The sequence below is a fragment of the Barbus barbus genome, assembly GCF_936440315.1.
Source record: "Barbus barbus genome assembly, chromosome: 45".
Taxonomy (NCBI): domain Eukaryota; kingdom Metazoa; phylum Chordata; class Actinopteri; order Cypriniformes; family Cyprinidae; genus Barbus; species Barbus barbus.
Genome location: NC_136723.1, coordinates 5976844 through 6000866, shown reverse-complemented (window position 1 = coordinate 6000866; position 24023 = coordinate 5976844). Strand labels below are relative to the sequence as shown.

At 38.8% G+C, this 24023-nt stretch overlaps 1 protein-coding gene across 3 annotated transcripts in view; it reads right to left on the bottom strand.

Annotated features, from left to right (window-relative positions):
- Window positions 1–363: 363 nt before the first annotated feature.
- The window catches only part of LOC306863847 (A disintegrin and metalloproteinase with thrombospondin motifs 6-like), a gene marked incomplete at both ends in the record, with an annotated part of 80857 nt that continues 57197 nt past the window's right edge, over window positions 364–24023 (bottom strand). For all 3 annotated transcript variants that reach the window (XM_079407393.1, XM_079407394.1, XM_079407392.1), the window contains 9 exons: window positions 364–473; window positions 3739–3895; window positions 8276–8452; window positions 8538–8742; window positions 11646–11775; window positions 13934–14072; window positions 18045–18208; window positions 20663–20743; window positions 23333–23456. In XM_079407393.1, coding sequence (XP_079263519.1) covers window positions 364–473; window positions 3739–3895; window positions 8276–8452; window positions 8538–8742; window positions 11646–11775; window positions 13934–14072; window positions 18045–18208; window positions 20663–20743; window positions 23333–23456 — 1287 coding nt within the window. The remainder of the gene's footprint in view (window positions 474–3738; window positions 3896–8275; window positions 8453–8537; window positions 8743–11645; window positions 11776–13933; window positions 14073–18044; window positions 18209–20662; window positions 20744–23332; window positions 23457–24023) is intronic.

Sequence of the window (24023 nt, the reverse complement as noted above, 5' to 3'; positions counted from 1 at the left end):
GTGGGCGCCTTGAAGTAAACCTCTGCCGTGCTACTTCTGTGAGTGTTGTGTCCAGCACTTTGGATTATAACAACAGAAAGACATTGATAATAATAATAACCAATAGCAATTATTATTATTATTATAAAAATAACAACAATAATGATCATTTTATACATTCCCACTTCACAGAAGTGAAAATAAAACAGGTGTCAGCGCAGTGCTGAGCAGTGGTTTGGGTTCCACAGGGCTAAAAGCAGTTGTGTGTGTGTTGATTAGCGAGAGAGAGGCTTCCTTCTTCTGTGCCCAGCATTGACTTTTCTCTCTGCCAGTTTTCGCTCTCTTTCCTCGTTGCAGCATCTGTCTCTGCTTCTCTCCACGGGGTCAGTGTCCTTGGCACGTCTTGCAGCACATCTGTCTGAAGTACGCACGGCTGCAGAACTTGAACTTCAGCACCAATGGGCAATATGCCACCTTATTTACGTCTTTGCACTCTAGGGGAAGAGAAAAAAAGGTGGAATGAGAAAAGGATACGTGAAGGAGTGAATAAGTGGTTGATACTGGGGAACCACAAAGGGGAAACTTGAATGCTTGTTAAAGAGATAGTTCACCCTGAAATGAAAAGTCTGCCATCAGTTATTCACCCTCATATGACTTTTTTTGCTCTGGTGGAACAAAAGATTAATTTGTGTTGGGACCGTCAAGCTTCGAAATCAGAATAAAAGTATCATTAAACAAAAATGAGTTTAGAATGACACGAAGGCAAGTAAATCATGACAGACTTTTAATTTTGGTTGAACTATCCAATTATATGATAGGCAAGTCTGTGTGGAACAGTGACTCAGGACTTTGATCAGAACCCAGAGACTGCTGGATCTACAACTGGGCCCAGCTCTCTCTCTTAAATCTCTCATGAGCTCTTCATTGGAATAAACACCCATCTACTTTGAAACCAAACAAGCTTAAAGTAATTAAACTAGCCTTTTGAAACTAGTCTTTATAGATTTTCTATATTGACTACATTGAAGAAAGTTTTACTCATATCCCTCATCACTATTAATTAAAGCATGTTTGGAGGACCATCTTTTGGGATCTTAGAATGCGAGTCATATTTCAGATGTCTGTGTGAATCTAGGTGGTAGTCAGTGCAGGGGTGAGCGGCTCAAGTTTTCATATGCTAGTGAAAGGGAGCGGCAATGGAAAGACTTAAAATATGTCATCATCACGTGGATTATAATTAGCGGCCCATATAAATCTCACTGTCCTGTCATGCTTGTTTTACAACCTGGCCTGTGCTAATGTTTATTTCCTGTCTGTGCCAACCTCGTTACATGTTGTCCAAATCAGATGCAACACGACAAATTTCCACTAATAATTTTTGTTGTGTAAGATTCTATCCCTATTACAGTATCATCTTCTTGTTAATCCAGTTATTAGCCTTTCCAGTAATCCTTTTATAGCAGCGGTAGCTACAAATAAGCCACGTACACACTGCAAGTTTCAGGAGTGACAACCACATTTAAATGTGGGAATGAGTCCCGTAAATTATCGTTCCATGTGTGTACAGAACAGCACTCCTGCATTTGTAACCATAGCAAAATTCTGTCATCTTGTAGGAGTGAGTAAAAGTTTAGCCGTTTGTTATGTGCCATTTTTTGATTAAAGACTCTTTTTGTCCGTCGATTTTAACTAAACTACCACTGATAGACGTGCAGCGTTGTGTTTATGCTCAGGAGGCTGCTTTAGAGAGCGCTGTCTTGCAGTGTTGCCATGTTCTCATATTTGCAAGCGCTTTCAGGCATGTTGTTTGGTCTTAGCTCATAAAGATAGGCACTTTATGGAGTTAATAAAGTGATCTGTCGCGGATTTTTTTTCTATGAAGATTTGGCAACACTGACACATTACCGCAGGGCTCATGAGCGCAGTTAGCCCCGTGCTAACTGCTAAGTTAAGACTTCTTTCACTGTTATTTTCTTGCATCTCACATACAGACGAATACACTGATGCACGTTCAAATACGTCATTAACAACTACCTGTATTTGTCAGGAGTTAATGCGGTTGTCACTCCCGTATTTTAGTGAATTATGTGTGTACAGAAAGCGATTAAGGAGTAAAAGGTGAACTGACAACTGAATTTAGCTGCAGTGTGTATGTGGCAATAGTAAAATCGCACAAATAAGTAGTAATAGTGTAGTAAATTGCAGACAGGCTAAGCTAGAATGATAATTAGAATGATAAATAAAATAATAAAAACGGAAGTTAACCATGGTTTTACTACAAATAAAACTAAAAAAACATGGTTAATATAGTTAGATCATGATAACCACAAATTAGCCATGGTTTTGCTACACTAACAATAGTTTAACCATGATATTTATAGAAAAACAAACAAATTTTGTGAGGGAAGATCACAGGCTAGCTGGAGAGCTATTGGAGAGTCCCCCAGAACGTAATCAACGTAATCAGTGCACGCTGTCTACTAAACGTAAACAATGCTGAATACGCTGATTATGTTTTGGGGTACTCCCCAACGCGGCGGAAGACAGTAACTTGGGGAGAAGAATTGCTGATTAATTTATGTTATTATTGTTTTCTCGGAGCACAAAAAGTATTCTCGTAGCTTCGTAAAATTACGATTGAACCCCTGATGTCACATGGACTGTTTTACCGATCTCCTTGCTACATTTCTGTGCCTTGACCGTGGTAATATCCTTGCTGTCTATGGAGGGTCAGAGAGCTCTCAGATTCCATCAAAAATATCTTAATTTGTGTTACGAAGATGAACGAACGTTTTACGGGTTTGGAATGACATTAGAGGGTGAGTAATTAATGACAGAATTTTCATTTTTGGGTGAACTAGCCCTTTAAGTTTCTGTTTACTCAAAAGAAATGGCAAAATGCTCATGAAGTGACTGAGCAGTTTTAGAGATTATGTTCACGTGTTCATGTATTCATAAATTGAGGTGGCAGACACAGCGAGGGTCACGTTCGCTTCAGTATTTGTGTAGTAAATGAATGAATTCATTCACACAGACACAAGATGATTCTGTGGGATTTCTAAACAGGCACTGAATAGAGTACCAATTAAAAGTCATTTTCGGGTCCAAGGGGGATTCTGTAGGACAGGGACAGAATCTTGCATGACCCTGCAGCACTGGAAAGCTAATAGACTTCCATTGTGTCCAAGCCAAAACTCTGAGATCTCCTTCAAAAGAGGCCATGACTCAGGGCCTGGACACAAGCCTCTTATGATAATTACAGCATCTAAGCCTAAAAAGAGAGCGACCTGATTCACAGCGAGGGCAGACGGCCATCTGCATTAGTGTGGCAGTGTGCTGATCCTGCTAACTGGCCCTAACTCAATTAATATGTCTTCCTTATTAAACTGCCATGGCTGACGACAATGAAAGTAGACATTCTGTCACTGCTGTTGAATAGGATACAACTAATCCTATTAGGGTCCATTAGGAGAGATAATCTAAGGCTGCTTCGCCAGTGAAGGAATCTGAATAGGGATCCATCTCGCAAGGGTCATGGAAGTTTTATTGAATCCAGGATCGCCTAAATAGTGTCCCGTCTCGATTCCAAACTGAGGTAGTTAATAACAGGCAAGAACAGAACAATATAATCCTTTGTTAATTCAAAATTGAACGCAGAGGCCACAAACTTTGTAAATGTCAACACTGTGATCAAAGCCAGATGCAGCTCATACGAAACGCTCATAAGCCACGGGATTAGCGGAAGGGTGATTGACTTACCGTCGCCACCAGAGATGGGTGTAGCGTCACATTTGCTTTCACACTGCTGCATGGTGTTTGGCCGTAGTGACTCTGGACATTCGGTGGAGGGCTGTCCCGTATATGACAGACACTGAACCGTCCGCATCTGCTGCCCTAGTCCACAATGAGCAGAGCACTGCAAAAACACACGGCGAGCCTTTAGTACAGCCTCTAATCTAATACAGTACATATACGTCATAACCGGGGATGCAGAGAAATTACAACAGATGCTGATATTAACATTTTATTTTATTTTCTCTTTCTATTAATACAATAATACAATCAGTTGTTTTAAATTTGTACAACTGAATTTTAAGTACATTATAATGTACAATATGAAATTATATTATGTAAGGAAATCTAAATTATTAGTGTTTTTAAAGATGAAATTTATGTGGGTGTTAGAGGACTACAATGTAAAAAACTGATATCTGCTGACAACCGATATGACTATTCATAACTTTACTAGCAGTTTCTTCATCCTCTGGGAACTGCTGTTGATTTTAAATCAGGTTTTAACTTTCTTAAACTTTTCACTAAGCCTTCGACATTTATTTTACTACTTTGCAAATTACTTTTAACTACAGATTTGATTCTTTTACCCAGCCCCAGACGTTCAATTATAAACCTATCAATCTATTAGAAGAATATGAATTATTACATAGTTAAAACCATGACAATACTAAGACTAAAATAAAACATTTTAAGAATTATTTTATGAAAATAATATTTTTCAAAAATGATCAAACCACAGTTGTCATGTCACTTCCACCTCAACAAACACCTTTCCCCACAACGTGTATGAATAAAAAGCAAAACCAGGTTAATATCTTTTAAGCCGCTTTGCCACAATGAGTCAATTAAGTTAGACTTCAGTAACTGGCCCAAAATTATATAAATACAGTATATTCAACTCATTTGTCTACAAGCATGAAGTCTTGACCACTTTGCAACCTATTCTAGCCAGGAACCATTGACTTAAACAGGAAGAGGTTCATGTAAATGCATATAAGATGACCAACAATGGTTAGTTTGATTTACATAGGCAAGCAAATCTGAAATAAAAGGCAATTCTGAAACAAAGTGGAATATTAAGTTGTGCTCAAGGATATCTCTTTTACTTTCTACCAAGTATTGCAAACAAAACTCTCTCTTGAACTCTCAATGCCAGAACCACAGGGACATTTAAGCAACTGGTTATTTCTTATAATCATAAAAAACATGTTGCCTTCTATAAATGCACTCTATAGATGATTGCTTCCGCATTTAGTGGCACTCAGTGGTCACCGCAACTTCCGGTGCAGTGCAGTGTATGAAATTATGAGGACAAATATGCACAAAATTAAATCTTGTGGGAGGTACAAGACATATTGATGATCCACCTTCCTACTGAACATATTTAAAGCTTTTAGAACTCATTACTAAAATGTTATGCATTCTATAGTTGCTAATATATAGATCTAATATTAAACAAATATAATAAACTAAATAATATAATCAGTTATGATCAACAGTTATTAGAAATATGACAGAAAGTTTGCTACTACCACAGTTTGCTATGGGAGAATATTGTATTGGAAACACGTTCGGCCCTGAGACTGTAGTGTGCATAGAGTCCATTGTGTAGAAGCCAAGTCAATCAGACTGGTATAAGTGATTTTAGTCTGCTCTTGGCAAGTTTGTGTGCAGCGTGCATCAGGCGGTCTATGGCACGCTTGTGAATTCTGGTCCAAACTCAGTGCTTCAAAACTAAGGAGTGAGAGCTACTCGCGGAATGCCATTGTAATAGTTTAATTGAATCTCTGACTACTGTCAGCTGTTCTACATTAGAGGTCTCGACGTTGCTGGAGGGAGTAAATTGCGACTGTCTGAAGTGAAACTGAGATGTATTCCAGTAGTCTCCTATCATGATGTAGCTCAGTGATTCAATGGAAAAAGCAAAGAGTTGCCTAGCAACTCAATACAATACACAAATTTCGCTCATTAGTCACTCTGCTGTAGCGCCTAGCCTCAGAAACGCTGACGTCGCAAGACAAGGATCTGATGTGGATTTAGTCATAAACACGTGTAAGACCCACAGTGAAGGACCCCTCACTGGACTGGGAGTGCAGACATCTCAGATGAGTTTCCAGCAGCCTTCCCATTTCATCCCCTTTAAATTAAACAGACTTTATTAGAGCGCGAGCCCCTGACAGACGGGATATGTCAGTGAGGGCCTTAAGTGGGATTTGAACCAGTGACCTTTTGGCCCACGGCTCCCTTCAACAGCCTCTCCATTATGAGAGTCCCAGTTCACTGCAGGAATCATGGGATGGCAAAACTACAGGAGTTGTAGCTTCATTCAGGTAGATGGAAAAATCTGGACCTTTGTTAGTTTGATATATTTTTCAGATCATAAAATTGTTGATTTTGTAACCTTCATTATCACTTATAAGTGGTGTAGAATTTTACATGAAGCCAATATTGATGGTTTATATTATATTATATTATATACAACAGTTATTTCCGGTCCTCGAACCTGATTGGCTGAGAGGAGTGTGATATTCTAGTGATAACAGTACTCCAACCGTTTCACTGTTTGTATCACTCCGCTTGCAGTTTCTCACAGCGAGTGCCATGCCGAATACTCAAATACAGTATAATTTCATAAACAATACTGTTTTTGTGTCACAGAATGTAGTTAAGAGTTTTTTTTAGGTGAGAATGTATTTGTTTAGACTTCAAATACGCAGTTTGTTAAGCTCCAGGGCATCAGCCGCTATTCAGCGCTCATGAACCCACTGAGAGCAGATCTTCTGGAATTTGCTGCTCACTCTGATGCCTCTATGGTTTAACATGAGGTTTAATATGTGTGTTTTTGTGTGTTAGTGATTTTAGTAACATGTTATGCAATTTGATCTATATCAGCTCTATATCAGCATGGCTGTAATTGCCTGCGGCCTCATGCCTACGGCAGAATCTCAGTCATGCTGACATAGAGCGATATCACATGGATATATATATATATATATGACCCTGGACCACAAAAGCAGTCATAAGGGTCAATTTTTCTAAATTGAGATTTATACATCATCTGAAAGCTGAATAAATAAGCTTTCCAATGATATATGGTTTGTTATTGGTCAATATTTGGCTGAGATACAGCTATTTGAAAATCTGGAATCTGAGGGTGCAAAAAAAAAATCAAAATACTGATAAAATCACCTTTAAAGTTGTCCAAATGAAGTTCTTAGCAATGCATGTTACTAATCAAAAATTAAGTTTTGATACATTTACAGTAGAAAATTTACAAAATATCTTTATGGAACATGATCTTTATGTCCTAATGATTTTTGCCATAAATTTTGACCCATACAATGTATTTTTGGCTATTGCTACAAATATACCCTTGCTACTTATGACTGGTTTTGTGGTCCAGGGTCTCTCACACACACACACGCATATATATACTAAAATGTGTCATAAACATTTGTTTGGGCACAGATCTTATTTTCTGCACTGAATCAAAAAGCCAACAAAAAAAATCATTGTTTTTTGTATTTTTTGTTTTTGGCGAGGGAACCAAAGAAAAATGCAAAAATACATTCCTGAAGGATAAGCCCATATGCCCTACATTTTTTTCATTTTTGAATACTACCTGTCCATCTTTTGTTTGTGGCATTCTTAAAAAGATTTACTATTAGCCACCACAGTTATTCTGTTCGTAACATCATTTTAAAAAGATAAGCCACAGGATCTGTCTGCAAGTGATGTGTTTTGTCTTTTTTAAAACATATTCTTGGCATTGACAGAAAACCTTGTCTACTGCAGAGATAAACTTCAAACAATCTGGATGATATTACTACCACTTACACACTCTTGGGCTATTATACTCGCTGTCACTCACGGAAACACACGTCACTGGCTTTCCAGAGACACTAGTTTATCATGTGAGAGTAAATTCTGTTGACGTCAACTAAACGCATGGTCTTTTTCATGCTGTATTAAAATGATCTTTACTCAGCCTTTGCATTTTTGGACCAGGAAATGCTGTAAAGATAAAACTGTTTTCTTTATTTGTTCTAAATCATAATGACACCTGAAATATTTATATTCAAGCCTGAATTTGATTGCATTTTACAGTCAATTTGAAACTGAATTCACAACCAATTTTAAATGAAGCAATATTCAATCAGAGAAAAAAGTAGGATGGGACTTGCTTCTAAAGAGCGCAGCAGTTGGGTTCTGGAGGCTCGAACCCCCTCTGCCCCTTTAAGTGCTGATGCTAAAGTGCCCCTGGACCACGATTTCAACTGAGGGAGATTTTATATGTCCATGAGTAAATGAATGACTCGTCAATGTTTTTGGTCCAGTTTCCCAGAAAGCAAGACTGTATATAGATAAGACTCCTAGCATACAAGTGAACAGAAACAGACTAAAAGCAACCTGGAAACTTTTAGGCCATCTGCAAATTCTGATTCTATTAAACTATCCTCATCAGGATGAATAAAACTGTGGATGAGTAAACTTGTATTACCTGTCCCCATTCTCCAGGGATCCAGCGTGGCGGCGGACAGCGACCAAGGCTGCAGCGAATACGGACTGGAGGTTTGTTGAGGTCAGAACAGAGGGCTGGTGGGAAGGTTTTGGTCAGGTCGCTACTTTTACATAGAACTATGCGGTGCTTGAAGCCAGGGCCACACTTTGGGGTACACTATAAACAAAAACACAACAATATTAAAACAAGAAGATTACCAGGCATTCTAGAGGAAATACAGAAACATGAAGAACACAGTCACCTCAGACCAGTCCAGCGTCACCCATTGGGGCGGACAGGACTGATTGTTGCAGGACTCTTGTTCTATTGGCCGATGGGTCAGACAGTGGCTGTCCTCCAGGGTCTCCTCCTCGGCGGGTCCGATTTTACGGATACACAAAACAGTGCGTGTTCGGACGCCTCCGTCACAGGTCTTCCCACATTCTGACCAGTCACCGATAAACCACCTGAAACACAAATAAATGGGGTCCAAAATGTATTTTTGATGCAAAAATAATTATATATATAATTCCTAAATACCACAGAACTGTGTTCTGCATTATAAAATATATTTTGGTGAAATATGCATAGCATATAAAAAAAGTCAATAAGATTTTAGTTAAAGTAAAGTGTTCTTTTGATATTTTTCATCAAAGAATCCTGAAAAAAGTCATGGTTTCCACAAAAATATTAAAAATACTACCTATATTAGAATGATTTCTGAAGGATCATGTGACACTGAAGACTGGAGTAATGATGCTGAAAATACAGCTTTGATCACAGAAATAAACATTTTAAAATATATTACAATAGAAAACAGTTATTTTAAAATGTAATACTATTTCACAATATCACAATTTTACTGTATTTTTTTAATCAAATGAAGCATTGATGAGCGTGAGAGACAAAAACATTAAAACATCTTTCATACTAGAAGGAAATTCTCCATCCACAAATATTAATTACCAACCACAGAACTGTATATGTACTATTTCATCAAAATATATTGTGTTGCCCTAGTTACAAATAGTAATAAATAAATAGATTCTCCCTAGCAGTGACTGATGTGTCACTTCCAGCATCATATACAAACCTTGAATAAAACCATCAAGATCTTGATTTAGATTTTGATATATTATTTTTAGGGGATTAATGCAAATAATGTCTTGCCACATGGCAGTCTGGAATTACCGGGAAAACAAACTTCTAGCATAAATGGCCTGAAACGCCATTTTATTTACTCGCCAAAACCATATTTCGTTTTTGGACCCTGCAAATACACATTGTTAATGTTCAACGGCTTGTGAACTCCACACAATGGCAACAACAATTCCAAATTTGCGTTCAATTTGTCTTCAATTTGGCTAAATGAGTTCTACACTTTTAGCTGGGCCGTGGAATACAGGCATTTTTATATAAATGTCTGACTTTTTATCATTTGTTACGGTTGAATTAAGTTTTGTGCGGTTTGTTTGCATTCTCTTGGCGATGCTCTGATAAAGCAACGGACGATGTGTCTTATGAAACACTACAAGTAAAATAATATTAAAGTTGGACATAAATTATTAATGAAATAAAATCTGTCATTATCTGCAAGATCATTAGAAAGAAATTACCTCCCCAAAAACAACAGGGTGTTCTCGAATGACCATCATGACCCTTTCTGGGCCAGAGACTGCATTCCTCTGACATCATTCCCTGGGGTTCAGGTTCGATAAACCCTCCACTGGCAAGATGCAGGAGCGCAGAGGCCAAAACCATTTAATTCCTCCTTCCAATTTAAAATTTGCAGACACAAGTGAACTTTGCTCAGCTGCTCGCCCCATTGAAAATGAGCGCTAAGTGCGTCTGGCCACCGCACACACGCATACTCCACACGTTTATGGATATTGTCCCTTGAGGGTTCATGTACTCTGCTAGCCAGTACAATTAAACGCAGGTGATCACTCATACTTTTTTTGGGCGCCTTTAGGATTTTGGCACCAAAGTCCAAATGAAAATAGGCAACATATGAAGAAATAAATCATGTTGCTTAGTTTTTAAGTTGTCTTCAAAGAGGCTCTTTAAACATTACGGGTTGTGGCCCTTTGCGCTTTTTATTGCTGGGCAGCTATGTGCTATTTTGATAAGGCTCATCAAAACAAAATAAAATTTCTGTATTTTTTCATCCTAAGCTGGCAAAGAGAGCAAAACCTTGAGTATAAGCCACATGTTTAGGAAATAGATATATTTCACCTCAGTATTCAAGTAATTCAAAATTATTTGATTTGTTTTTATAACCATTAAGGTTTTTTTCTACACTGTGACAACTTCTTTAAATCCTATTTCTCAGTAGCATACTGTAACACAGTCTTGTGATATGATGCAATAAATCTTTTTCATTAAAATCTAAGTCTCGCAACGAGCTGTGACCATGACAAGTGACAAGAGACAGGACATTTTGATCGTTATTTGATTCCTTTTACTTTGGCGTCACGCTGGGTAGCCCTGCTTCTTGTGAAATATCATTTGTTCGTAATTACACTGCTCCTAACTGTACATCAAATATCTTCTGGTTGGTTGAAATTGTGTCATGTTGCGCAGTATTTTTCACTTTCAGTGTGGACAGAATTGCAAGGCACCACGCATGCGTGATCTACATCAGCAGCAGCATGCGCATACGTTGTGGTACTCCCAATAATGGTGGAGGACAGTGACGCGGAAGAGAAGAATTGTTGAATAAAGTCATTATTTGTGTTTTCTTTGCACACAAAAAGTATTCTTGTAGCTTCGAACCACTGATGTCATATGGACTATTTTAAAGATGTCCTTACTATGATTCTGGGAACATTTCAGTTGCATTGCTGTCTGTGGAGGGTCAGAAAGCTCTTGGATTTCATCAAAAATATCTTCATTTGTGTTCCAAAGGTGAACAATGGTCTTACTGGTTTGGAATGACATGAGGGTTAGTAATTAATGACATAATTATCATTTTTGGGTGAACTAAGTCTTTAAAGTATAATTTTAAGAAAGTATGATGATATTTTTAACTAAACTGAATTTAACTGATACTAGTATAATAATAAAAATGATCATCGTCCAGATTATTAATGAGAATGACTGAATGAGAATGAAAATTTAGATTTTTTTTTTTTCAAATTACAGTAATTTTTTAGTAGAAAATGTAAAAACTGTCATAAAAAAATGTCCCATTGCAAAAAATAAATTTTCTAATTTTAATCATATTTTTGTTTTGTTTTTCAGTAGTGGTAATGGTTATAAATAGGCTGCACTTTAATTCATTTAATATATAATTTTTGCCTTTTTCTTGATATGAATCACACATTTTCAGATTAAGATTCAAATTACACCTCAAATTTGCTGTACTCACTCCGGAGGACACGGCTCGGTGTTGCAAGGTCGCTGGTTCCCTGGCGGTTTGCCGTCCGGGTCGCAGTAGCTGTTTTGGACCACCGAACCGTCGTCCAGTCTTTTACACACCACCTCCTGCTTCTGCGAGCCTGCAAAAAGACAATAAAGCATCACTTCATTCGTTCCTCATGCTCTCAGATGGGAGATCATTTTCGACACTTCAGCAGCTCGCACGCAAGGCGATGTGTGGTCGGCATCGATCCCTGAGGTAAAACTACTACTCTGTCTCTTCTCTAGGGGTCCACTTGCTGACAGAGCACTCTGTGTGGATGGAGGCGATATTATTTTTCCCTCAGTATTATATCAAGGTGTGTAAATGCCTCGGTTGAAGTGAGTGTCTTAGTGAATGACTTTTACAGAGAAGCCAATCTTTTCTTTGGCTCTTGGTTGTGAAAAGTGAGCATTACCACAGTAATGGCAGAATGGTTATACGCTATATACTCAGCGCTAGGAGCCATTGGTGCAGGGGCTCTTTGGGGCCCATAAGGAAAGACATTAGCCTCCAGTTAAGCCGGTTTATGCCAAGCTTGGCTAATGTGCAAGGCCACCTTGTGTGGTGGATCTAATAGCTGCCAATACGGCATTCTTGACTGGGTAACCGAAATAATGAAATACTCCAGTGGGAGTGCGATGACCCCTTTTGAGAAAAGAGATTTGATTCGCTGAAAGCAAACTAGGGGGTACCTGTAAAATCTCATGATATCCATTTATGATGCAAGACCGTTATCAGTGTTGTTGCACATAACAATCAAAATAATAAGACGGCAACATTGAAATTTAATGGGAGTTTGTAGAAAAGCAGGAATCAAGTCCAAGCATCTGTAGCGGTGTGAATCACGAATCATTTTTAAAAGAATATTGCAGAATTTTTATGGCAGTTCACTTGGTGTTTAAACGTTCCATGTGTGGTTTGCCAACAGAACAGCCGTGAGTTATATTAATAACACAAAATTTCACAAATGACATAAGTGTTGCTCTGGGGTATTTCCATATAAACTAAAATGTGTTCAAATGAATTGAGCGACAAATGAGGTCGAGTTCATTGAGCCTGGAGAAAACCCTCTGTGGACCAGCCTGCGATGTTTGCATATTTTGGTGAAATATAACAAGTATTTTGAATGTTTTCAATGCCCACACTTTAAAAAAGCAGAGAGGAAAACTATTTATTGTTGTAAGAAATCCATTTATTTTGGGGCAGCCTGAACAGTCTGGTCATATTTGAGGTGAGGGCTCACATTTACATGTGGTTACAACATTCAGATGTTGAAATAAGAGGCAGGATTTCTGTTCACTGCATAACTTGTACATTAGAAGTACAAATTGATGGACCATATAGTCATATGTCAGAAAAAATACACATTTTATCATTCTGTTGGATTTTATTACTAATAAAAAAAGATGACGCGGCTGAAAACTCCAAAATGAAGTTCCAGTCCAATACGGTTCACAAAAAAAGAGACAAAACAAAATGGAGCTTTCTTGTTTCAAAAAGACAATAAAAGTACCATGAAAGTATTAAAGTAGCCCAAAACAAAATTTCAGTTGGTATTCGCTGAGCACTTCATAAAGAATAATCAATTCAAAATGGTTTTGTGAAGTGAATGAACTGATTCATTTAAAATATAATTTATTCAAGAATCAGACTTTGCTGCTTCTCTCATGAACTCTCCTTTTTCAAGCTCAAAAGCTCGGTTCAGAACCCCAGGATGCACATAAATTTAAAAAAAATGTGCATAAAACACTTGTGTTCAATTGAGTCTGATCATTGTTTATGATGCGAGTAAACTACAATGGGAACACATTTACTGAATAAAATCCTTGATGTGCATCAGAAAAGTCATGTGACTTTGCCTCAACAGATGATGTGATTTGATAACTGGATAACTAATCAAACACCATCTCAAATGTTATGCCATTAATCATTTTTAAACGCCTGAGCCAAGGTCTGTCATCAAAATGATTTGGTATAATCAACTCCCATAATAAGTCTCACAAGACTGCATTCCCAAACATCAGGCATCCTGATTTATTATGTAGTGAAAAAGAGCCACAGGATGCAGCAACCTTCAGTTTTATCATCAATACTTTGCACTTCTTTCCAAGGAAGTGACAATTTTGTTTTCTTGAACACATGGGATGGAAACTTTGCACACAAGTTAATTTCGCAACTTTGGATGGAAACATAGCTAATGATCAATAGGTACAACAAATTTTCTTAGTAAGGATGTGAATTATTGATTGGTTTACCTCCTGCGCATGTTGCTGAGCACTCAGACCAGGGCAGATGGTGCCAGGAGAAGCCCACTTCATTGTCCCCACTTCCTGTGCGCTGGATCGGCACATTGAACTTGTAGTGGATGCCCAAGTTCTGTTCCTGTAGTAACACCTGAAACATTAAAAATTGATTGTGGTTACTTTTCTGTTGCTAGTATACTGTCTTAATGAAGAATTCATGGTCTTCCTGGTTAGTTTTGTTCCCAAATTGTAGCAATTAGCACACTGAAGGTGTGAAAAAAGTTCAGTATTTTACAGAAGATGGAATTTTAGAGTTGCTCATATCAGGACGTTGCACATTCTTTGGTGGCATCAGCTAATCAGCAGTTATTTCCCTGCCTGACTGGCTCAAAGAAAAAAAATGTAATGTGTCAAATGTGAGCGGTATTGTGAGCAAAGATGGATGCAGGTTGAGTACGTCCGAGGCTGGATGCGCCAACTAAGTGTCACGGTGCACACACGAGGGAGGACACAGGAACACGCAGACGAGGATATAACTTCAAATAATAGTCTTTATTGATGACATCAAGGCAGGGCAAGACAAGGCAAGGCTGACACAGACAGGAACACCGGGGAGTAACGAGTAGACCAGACGAAATCTAACTTAACAGACAGGACTATAAATACACAGGTAAATCATAGATAACGAGATTAACACGGCTGGACAAGAATTAACTAATGATCACATTTAACAAGGACAGGAAACAAACCAAATATGGACACATGAGGCAGGAACAAATGGCACACACGACAGAGGACTGACATAACTCCCCCCTCCCGAAAGGCTCGTCCCGAGCCTTAACAGTTCCATCGGGGAGGGGGGGTGGGCGCTCTGGAGGCCCCTCAGGACAGACATGGACCGGAACACAGGACGGGGACCTCCAGAGTGAAACAGACAGACGGAGGCCAAGGCAGATGGTCTTCGGGGCCTTGGCCTCGGACCCCTCGGCCCGCCCCCTACAACCGGATCCCTTTTACCCCCCCCAAAAAAAATTTCCCTGGGGAAGTTAGGGGGTATCAGGAGCCCTCCGGGGCTAGACACACTGAACAGTACAAGACAGGACAGGAACAGGACTGGGACAGGACAACCCACAGGAATCCCTCCTGGGCTAGCTCAGAAGCTGAGGCTTCTCCTGGGCATGACAAGGAGTCAGGGGCCCTCACAGGGTCCCTCAGCAACCGCCTCCACTTCCGCGACAAGGGGGCAGCCGGCTGGAAATGGCCTCCACGGCCACTACAAGAAGCGCTGCCTGCCCCACACGAGTCTCCGTGGACAAGACCGACCGACATGACATGATTAAAACTGCTCCTGTGGAAACAACACAAACCGGCACTCCTGGCCAGAACTAGGAAACGGCGGCGGCCGGCGGGCATGAGTCAGCGGCGATCCGGAGGGCATGAGTCAGCGGCGATCCGGCGGGCTTGAGTCCCGCGAACGGCAGTGTCATCTCCCGCGAACGGCGGGCTGGAGGGCTCGCGGCCAGCGGGACGGACAGACACAGGAACAAAAAAAAAAAAAACGAGGTGAAGGGGCGCCGCTTACTGTATGGGTCTGGTCTTCTGTCACGGTGCACACACGAGGGAGGACACAGGAACACGCAGACGAGGATATAACTTCAAATAATAGTCTTTACTGATGACATCAAGGCAGGGCAAGACAAGGCAAGGCTGACACAGACAGGAACACCGGGGAGTAACGAGTAGACCAGACAAAATCTAACTCAACAGACAGGACTATAAATACACCGGTAAATCATAGATAACGAGATGAACACGGCTGGACAAGAATTAACTAATGATCACATTTAAGTTGTGGGAAGTTGTAGCCTAATGGTTAGAGAGTCGGACTCGTAATCCAAAGGTTGGGGGTTCGAGTCTCGTGCCGGCAGGGATTGTAGGTGGGGGGAGTGAATGTCCAGCGCTCTCTCCACCCTCAATACCACGACTGAGGTGCCCTTGAGCAAGGCACCGAACCCCCAACTGCTCCCCGGGTGCCGCAGCATAAATGGCTGCCCACTGCTCCGGGTGTGTGTTCACGGTGTGTGTGTGTTCACTGCTGTGTGTGTGCACGTTGGATGGGTTAAATGCAGAGCACGAATTCCGAGTATGGGTCACCATAATTGGCAGTATGTCACTTCACTCACTTCACTTTTTTTAACAAGGACAGGAAACAAACCAAATATGGACACATGACACACACGACAGAGGACTGACACTAAGCAACTGTCATTGAGATGAATGGGAATTTCTCCAGGCATTATAGACCTCCATGGTCTTTTGCCCCAAGGATTTTGGCAAAGGAAGTTGGTCTTGGATCGGTGACAGAAAGACAAATACTGAGGTCTTAAAAATGCATGAAACAGAGCAATCAAATCATTAACAATGGGAGATTTTTTGGATGAGCCCAACCTCAGTTCAGCTTGAACGAGCACATATTTAGCATATCACATTAGCTTTACTCCTGAATTACTTAGTCAGAGAGCTCTAATTGTGTGTGTGTTATAAATTGGAAAGCCATGTTAACCAGTGTGGGCCACAATGGAATGGCTTGTGGTGCACTGGCCACTTGTATGCTTTCCAGCGGCACTGCGACCAGGCCTGATATTTCCAGCACTTTTGTCCAGGCGAAAGCCACTGTGGTTGCCGAGACGGGGCTTTTCAGAATGAACACACACACGCGTGCTATAACATGCACATGAGCACTCTCATTTGGCCAGACAGAGGATTGTAGTGCAAACATATATAACGGTTAACTCTGAAACCGCTACCCAGAGTTCATGTGAGGTTGGTACACAGATGTGCACTTTATTTAGAATGAGCCAAGCAATTTCAAACTGCACATTCAGAACACAAGCCTCTACAGTATCACTACTATGATCTTAATATACTGTAAGACAACTTGACTATATGAGATTTTATAGTCGGACAATAATTCAAATGTAAGGCCTGAATTGTTGTGTAAAAGCCTACTCCAATTTGAAATTGTCTTTAACTATAGACTTCATTTAAAAGAAATATATACTTCTATGTTGCAGCTAGAATGTAAATTGTGTCCAATTATGTAAAACTTTTAATTAAATAAAAAAAAATTGGAATATAATTAAAAAACTGTCACACATATCATTGCATTCTGTACTTGTAAATGATGTTGTGTTTTAAAAATTTCCATAGCATGACAAATGCTTTATATAAAACTTTACAGAGACACAATCTAGATAATTTAACATACAAATGTTGTCATGTTACATGTTTGAAAATTGCATATGAAGCAACTCATAAAATGTGTTTTATGTAAACACTAACCATTACGTAAAAATACATTTTACAAAAAACTTTAGATAACTAATAAATAATAACTACAGTAATTAAACAGTGTCACACATACAAATGTATTATGTACTTTCTAACAACTTTGCATGTTTTAACAACAAATAACTGATTAATCAAACATGCTGGATATTTACATTATGTACTTTCAAATAACTTTGTGTTGTAAGACCAGCCGTAATGTAAAAAATACAATTTTACTAAAACATTAAAACTATAGATAACTAATAAGTACTAAAAGATTGTCAAATAACTGTATATACTTTCAAAAACGTTACATTTTAACATGTAAAAACTGATTAAACAAACAATTTTGCATAATTATGAACTTTCAAACAACTTTACATGTTTTATAACACTAGCCATTATATATGTTTTATAAAATGAAACATATATAATTTCGTGAGCCTTTCAAACTAGCTTTTTAACAAACAAGCAAAATTGTCATACAAATTCAGTAACTGTGCAATGAATGTAATGTTTGTAAAACACTAGCCATGACATAAAATGTATTTTACATGAAAATTTTATGAGGTCACTAATTACTTTTGTTACTTTTACTGAAACGAAAATGGAGAACTGACAGGAAAACAACAGGTAGAAGAGAGAAAGTGGACATAGTCAGATGCAAACTCAGGTTTCCTACATAGTGTTGAGCATGTGAACGTCTTGCCAGGCCACATATCCAACATATACTTCTAAAACACTAGCACTAAAACACTACTGTATCCTTCATAGTAAATTAAGTTTGACTCACCATAACCACCAAATTTTCAGTGGTGGCCCCTAAAGCTTCAAGCGACTCGGGTTCATCAGTCGGCCTCTTGTAGTGGAAGGCTGTTCCTGCAATGTCAAATTTGCGGGGCCAGTCGATGGTCCAGGCTCCATTGATGTAATAGTCATCCCCCTCTGATTTCAAAGCTGTGACAAGCGAGAGCTCCAGTTAATAACCCGACACGAGCGAGATGCTGCCAAGCATAGAGAGTGATGTCATCGCTGTCATTCATCAACATGATGAGGATCATCTTACAGAGGCGCTCAGGCTTCCTGATGCCACGGGCAATTTTCACTCTTGCTTTCAGACGCTGTGCAGCTTGTAGATCTAGCTTACCAAGTTCAGGTGAAAGTCTGCTTTCCTTACAAATACCGTAACTGCTCAGTTGTCAAAACAAAGATCTCATCTCAAAGCATAACACACCTCAAAATATTCACTCTTGTCTTGATTCAGATGGGGCCAAATTGTAGAAGAACAATCCAGATGTTTTTTACTCAGTCCAGCTCAAAAAGACACCATTTATTTTTCTTAAAGTTACACCACGTATCTTTCAAAATGGTACTTTTAATAAATCTTTCAAATGGAAATACTTACATTGAAGATAAGGATGCTTTATTACACATTGGGCAGCTCCAAATAGCCAAATATTATCTATGTACTAATATTTGGCTAAACTATAGCTAAAATAGCCAAATTGTAGCACACTATCATTTGTGAATTACATAAAATGAAAATGACGAGTATGAATTGCTTTTTCCCATGGAACAATAAAGAAGAAATTTGGCAGAATGTTTAAAGGGGTCATCAGATGCCCATTTTCCACAAGTTGATATGATTCTTTAGGGTCTTAATGAAACGTCTATAACATACTTTGGTTAAAATTTCTCAATGGTAGTGTAAAAACACCTTTTTTCCCTGTCAAAATCAAGCCATTCTAGTCCATGTTGCTTTAAATGCTAATGAGCTCTACTCGCCCCGCCCCTCTCTTACGTGGAGTGACGAGCAGACTGTAAACTTCAGCCCCAAAACTGGCTAACTAGCACATATTAGGAAAGGCGATTTGCAAAGATTAATAAAAAACCCTTATACTCACTTCTTCTGTAGATGAAGCTGGATCACGAATGATTCGTGCGAACATAGACGCATTTAGGCAAATCGGCGCATTCACTTCAAAACGAAAGTAACGTTAATCCTCTGCATCTTCAGCGGCTCAGATGTCAGGACTAAATGACGACTGCTATGTTCATTATTACATCCAACAACAAAACACCTCAATCGCTTAATTGGAGACATTTTGTCTTCCTCTCAGTTCACTCAGGGCGGGTCTAAGGTAAGACGGCCTTGTCAATCAACTCTCATGGGAGCGGCCTGGACAGAATTATGTCATTCTAACTGGAATTTCAGAACAGCTTGATTTGAGAAAGGGGATTTTAAAACAGGGATTTAAAAAAAAAACACTGGGTGGATTTTTATCATTATAGGATGGATGTGTACACACACTTCCGACACACATTTTTGTTCAAACTACATGTAAAGTGAATTTTGCATCCGATGACTCCTTTAACCTGATCTTTTCCATTCATGAAAGTAATGACTAGCTCTAAAAAGGACAAAAAAGCAACATAGTATGATTTGTACACGAGTGACTGAAAAGACAAATATAAGTCATTAATACCTAAAAAAGATTAACATTTTTAAACATAGCGTGTCAAGATGTGTCATAACAGGGTAAGATATAGATGATACCAAATGCCAATTGGTACTTGCAAGCCTTATAACTAAAAGTGACATGGCATGTTTTGATATGAATGCATAAGCATTCACCATACCTCAAAGAGTTCTTCAAAACCTCTTCTTTGAACTGAAATAACTGAAAATAATAGAATTGTATGCCCTCAAACTATCAGTTATATGACACGTTTGGCAAAACCAACCAAAGATAAGAAGACAGTTGTTTCAGGTAGAAATTAAAAGAACTGACTGATGTTAAACATCAAATGAACCAATTCTGCAAGCTTGCTTTCATTATTAGCCAAATATTTGTTTGACATTAAGGATCTCAAGGCCATTTCAAAAGATTCTCACTTTAAACAGGGCCATGTGTTTATATTTGACAAATGTGGCGTGCATGTGAACGTCTGAAGGAGACTAAATGTGTTTTACAATTTATACGTTGCTCGCAAGCTCTTTGGCGCTAACGTTGGCCACCGCTGTGCTAGAACATCAGACAACTTATCTTCCTTTCAAACGGCGAGAAAAAGCGCTACATCAACATGATAGACAACAAAACCCAACAAGCTGTCATACACACTAGCTTTATTTATGTTTGCACTCAAAACAACTTAATTGGACCCGCTTGTTTGATTGTTTTAATTAGTTACATGGCTGAGAACCATTATGGTTTTACTCAGCTTGCGGTTGGGATAAGACAAAAGGCAAAATCAAGACAATGAAGAAATATAAGACATGAGAGTGAGGATGGCTGTCAGACTGATCCAGATTTACACCCTCAACAAAGCCTAAAACAAACCATTTCACCACTTTAGTACCCAGTATGGCTTCATGAACAAAGCTTCAAGAAGATAAATACAAACACTCACCGATGTAGTTTTTTGACACGGCCACTTCCCTGATTTCAATATGAACCGATCCTTTTGGTATCTGGACAACCTCCATATAACCTACAAAACGCACAATTTGGTTTAGAAAATTAAGCGAAAGTTGAATTTCGCTCATATAACAGCACATTGTAGTTGTCTGTAAATGTACGTCTTGTTTTAGCAGCATGTTTTTAGCATCATGAGTGCCACAAACCACAATGCCATTATATTTGGGTCATGATGGTCACCTAATCAACTAGTCCGCCCAAGATATGTATTTAGTTGTTATATTTTTAGTGTCACTTAAATTAGCACGCTGTGCTCCAATTAGCATTAGCATTGTGTGAGAGTAAAGCACCAATAGTACAGCATGCACATTCAGACGGACTTCTTTGGCTGTTGTCACATTTTACACAGTTTTTTAAGTATCTATATTTGAAAAAAAAAAATATTTACGTTGTATAGTTTCCTAATCATAACTCTATAATTCCAAAACGAAAATCAAGAGTTTTGTTTGAAACATTTTCATGCATTTTTTAATTCTGAGAAAATGTATAACCTGTCTTTAAACCTTAATGGCTAATTCTTATTAGTTGCTTTCAGTGATTCTTGTGAACTATTCAGACAAAGAGAATTTGAACAGAATCCCAGCATGTTCAAAGAAAATCTAACTAACTTAGCAAATTCATTACAAGAGAAGAATCTACACCGTACCCTTAACTCCCCCTTAACGTTTCAGATGATTTACCAGCTATACCTTAAAAGGAGAAAACAGTCCCTTACAACAGAGAATATTCTGTATGCGGCCCGACAACGTGTGCAATATTACAAGTTTTATTGATTCTCTCACTGGATGATGCAATTAATACTTGTATTGTGTTACCACTTCTATTTTGACAACTTGTTTCTTGACCCAAAAACAAAAGCTTTATCATTGGTTGTCTGATGAAAAAAAAAAACCCACTGCATTTCCATGAAAAATGTCGAACTTGGCCAAAGCACCCGTTGGCCCCCTGACAGGAGCCACTGCCAAAAAGACAATGCGTTCCCCCGCTCGCTTGTGCTGTGCTTTCTTCAAGTGGGATTTCTCTAGTGGAAAGCAATTAAAAACTTGTCGCGTTTGGCAAGCGTGTGGCACGCTCTCTGGAATGGGATTCGGTCGTGGTGCTCCTTTTCTTTCATACAGGTCAGCAGTGGCTTGTGGATTTCGTCACATTATATTTTATGTTTTTGAGCAGCTTCAGAAATGACAAATTTCAACGTAATATGGACACTGACTGTATTGCCCTAGGCCTAGATATACGCTTGAAGCCCAGTGGTGACAGGACATCTTAAGATGTAATATGTTAATAATAGGCATGCTAATAACCAACTAGTAAATAGTGAGAATTGGTCCCTATACTAAAGTGTTACCGGGAAAGTTACTTTTAAAGGTAATGCATAACAATATACAAAACTCCATAAAAGTAACTAAATGCATTAGTTACTCTTTATAGAAAGTAATGCATTACGTTACTTTTTGTCAACTGGGCTGGGCTCGCTTATTTGTTTTTAAATAACCCAAAAGTTATATTTTTGGCAACTGTAAAGGCCATTTCACACCAAAAGTGAAATTAATTAGCTTCAGGCCAATGGAAGTGGCTCTACACCTAACTCACAATTTCTCTCTACAAAAAATGGGAAACTTAGTAACTTGCACTACTTATTTGAAAAAGTAACTCAGATATCCAGTTGTAAATTTAAAAGTAAAATGTTACTTTACTAGTTACTTGAATAAAGTAATCTGAATACGTAACTTGCGTTACTTATGCAAGTCTGTTCTGTGCAATTTGTGCTCAATCACAAAATAAACACACAACAAAAAAAACACAGCGCTGAGAAACAGCAGTTAAGAAAGCATCTGATCATTGTGATGAGGATGTTTGCACCAAGTCACATCACATTTATTTATATAGCACATTATATAATACATTGCTTTTAAGCGGCATGACCATATGTCGTTTTTTTCCCCAGACATGCCCTGGCCAGGATTTATAAATTACCTGAAATGTCCAGGGTTTTCAAATGTTTTCATACATGCAGAAAAGCAGTATGACTGATAGCGTGCAGACATTGTATTTAATCGACCAATTGTGGCATGCAAGAATGTGGGATCTACAGAGAATTGTCATACCAATGCAAATACATGTACACATAACGTTTGAGGACAGTAGATGAACAATGTCGAAAAAAAAGCACTGGCATTTCACGTCAAGGTGGATCACACCTATTGCGTAATTGCTACGGATCAATGGTAGTTCAAATGTGTTTACCAGCCGGAGTGAACTTTTTTGGAAAGTTTGCTTCGGCAAGCTGTTTCCAAGTACAAACTCCAAACGAACTTCATTTTGGCCTGATTTTGCTCAAATGACATCACACCAATTCATTCTTCGATTTCGCCTGAGGTATATGGGGGCCTTTAGTAACTCTCCAGTTCATGGTTCAATGTGGCCTGTGATCAAACCTTCCGATATTTGTGTTACACTACAGTACTTACCAACTCGATAGACCTAGTAAGTTGTCTAACACATTCTCATGGCAATGCGTATTAGCTCATACGTAATGGTGAAATGGTAAGATATTGAATATGCGTGTTATTGATGATAAGTGTACAGTTAGTGACCTCCTGACCTCCTCTGGGCAGCGAATCATTGAACAGTCCTTCGGTGACCTCACACGTACTGCCGTCCCCTCCGCACACACGGCATCTGTCCTCGTTGGCATCCGAGCCCAGGATGTTATCACAGCCAACATGCTGGAAAGACACACAGGCAGGGTATTTCAGTGCAGGGGAACAGTCGAGGCGTCTTAGACCATGACTATCTGATTCAAAGAAAAACATATTCACACAGCTGTATTGAGTCAGAATATGACATGAAAAGACGAATGGTTCTGGTTTTGCTTCAGGACCGTGATTTTACACTGGACATCAACACGGTAACAAAATTATTTACAGCACTGTACAAAATTAAATAAAAATGTCATTTCAATCAAACATTGAAATTTGTTGATATGACAGGCTGATTATGAAAATTGACATTTTTGTAAGTGCATAAACAATAGCAGAAGCATGAGTAACAGTATTTATATTTCTAGTGTTTTGTTTCTAAATGTCAATTGAATTTTGTTGGTTTTATGCTCTCGGCAGCCAATAATTCACCACACAAAACACATTGCGGTCGGCACAAACCATGTTTATTCATGTTACGTCAAATTTTCTTTCATCTTGCATGGTTTTGCTCATGAGGCCATGTCACGCAACCTGTCCATGTTGGCATTTGTCTAACTTGATTGGCTTCTACAAAATTACAGGTGAATTTGT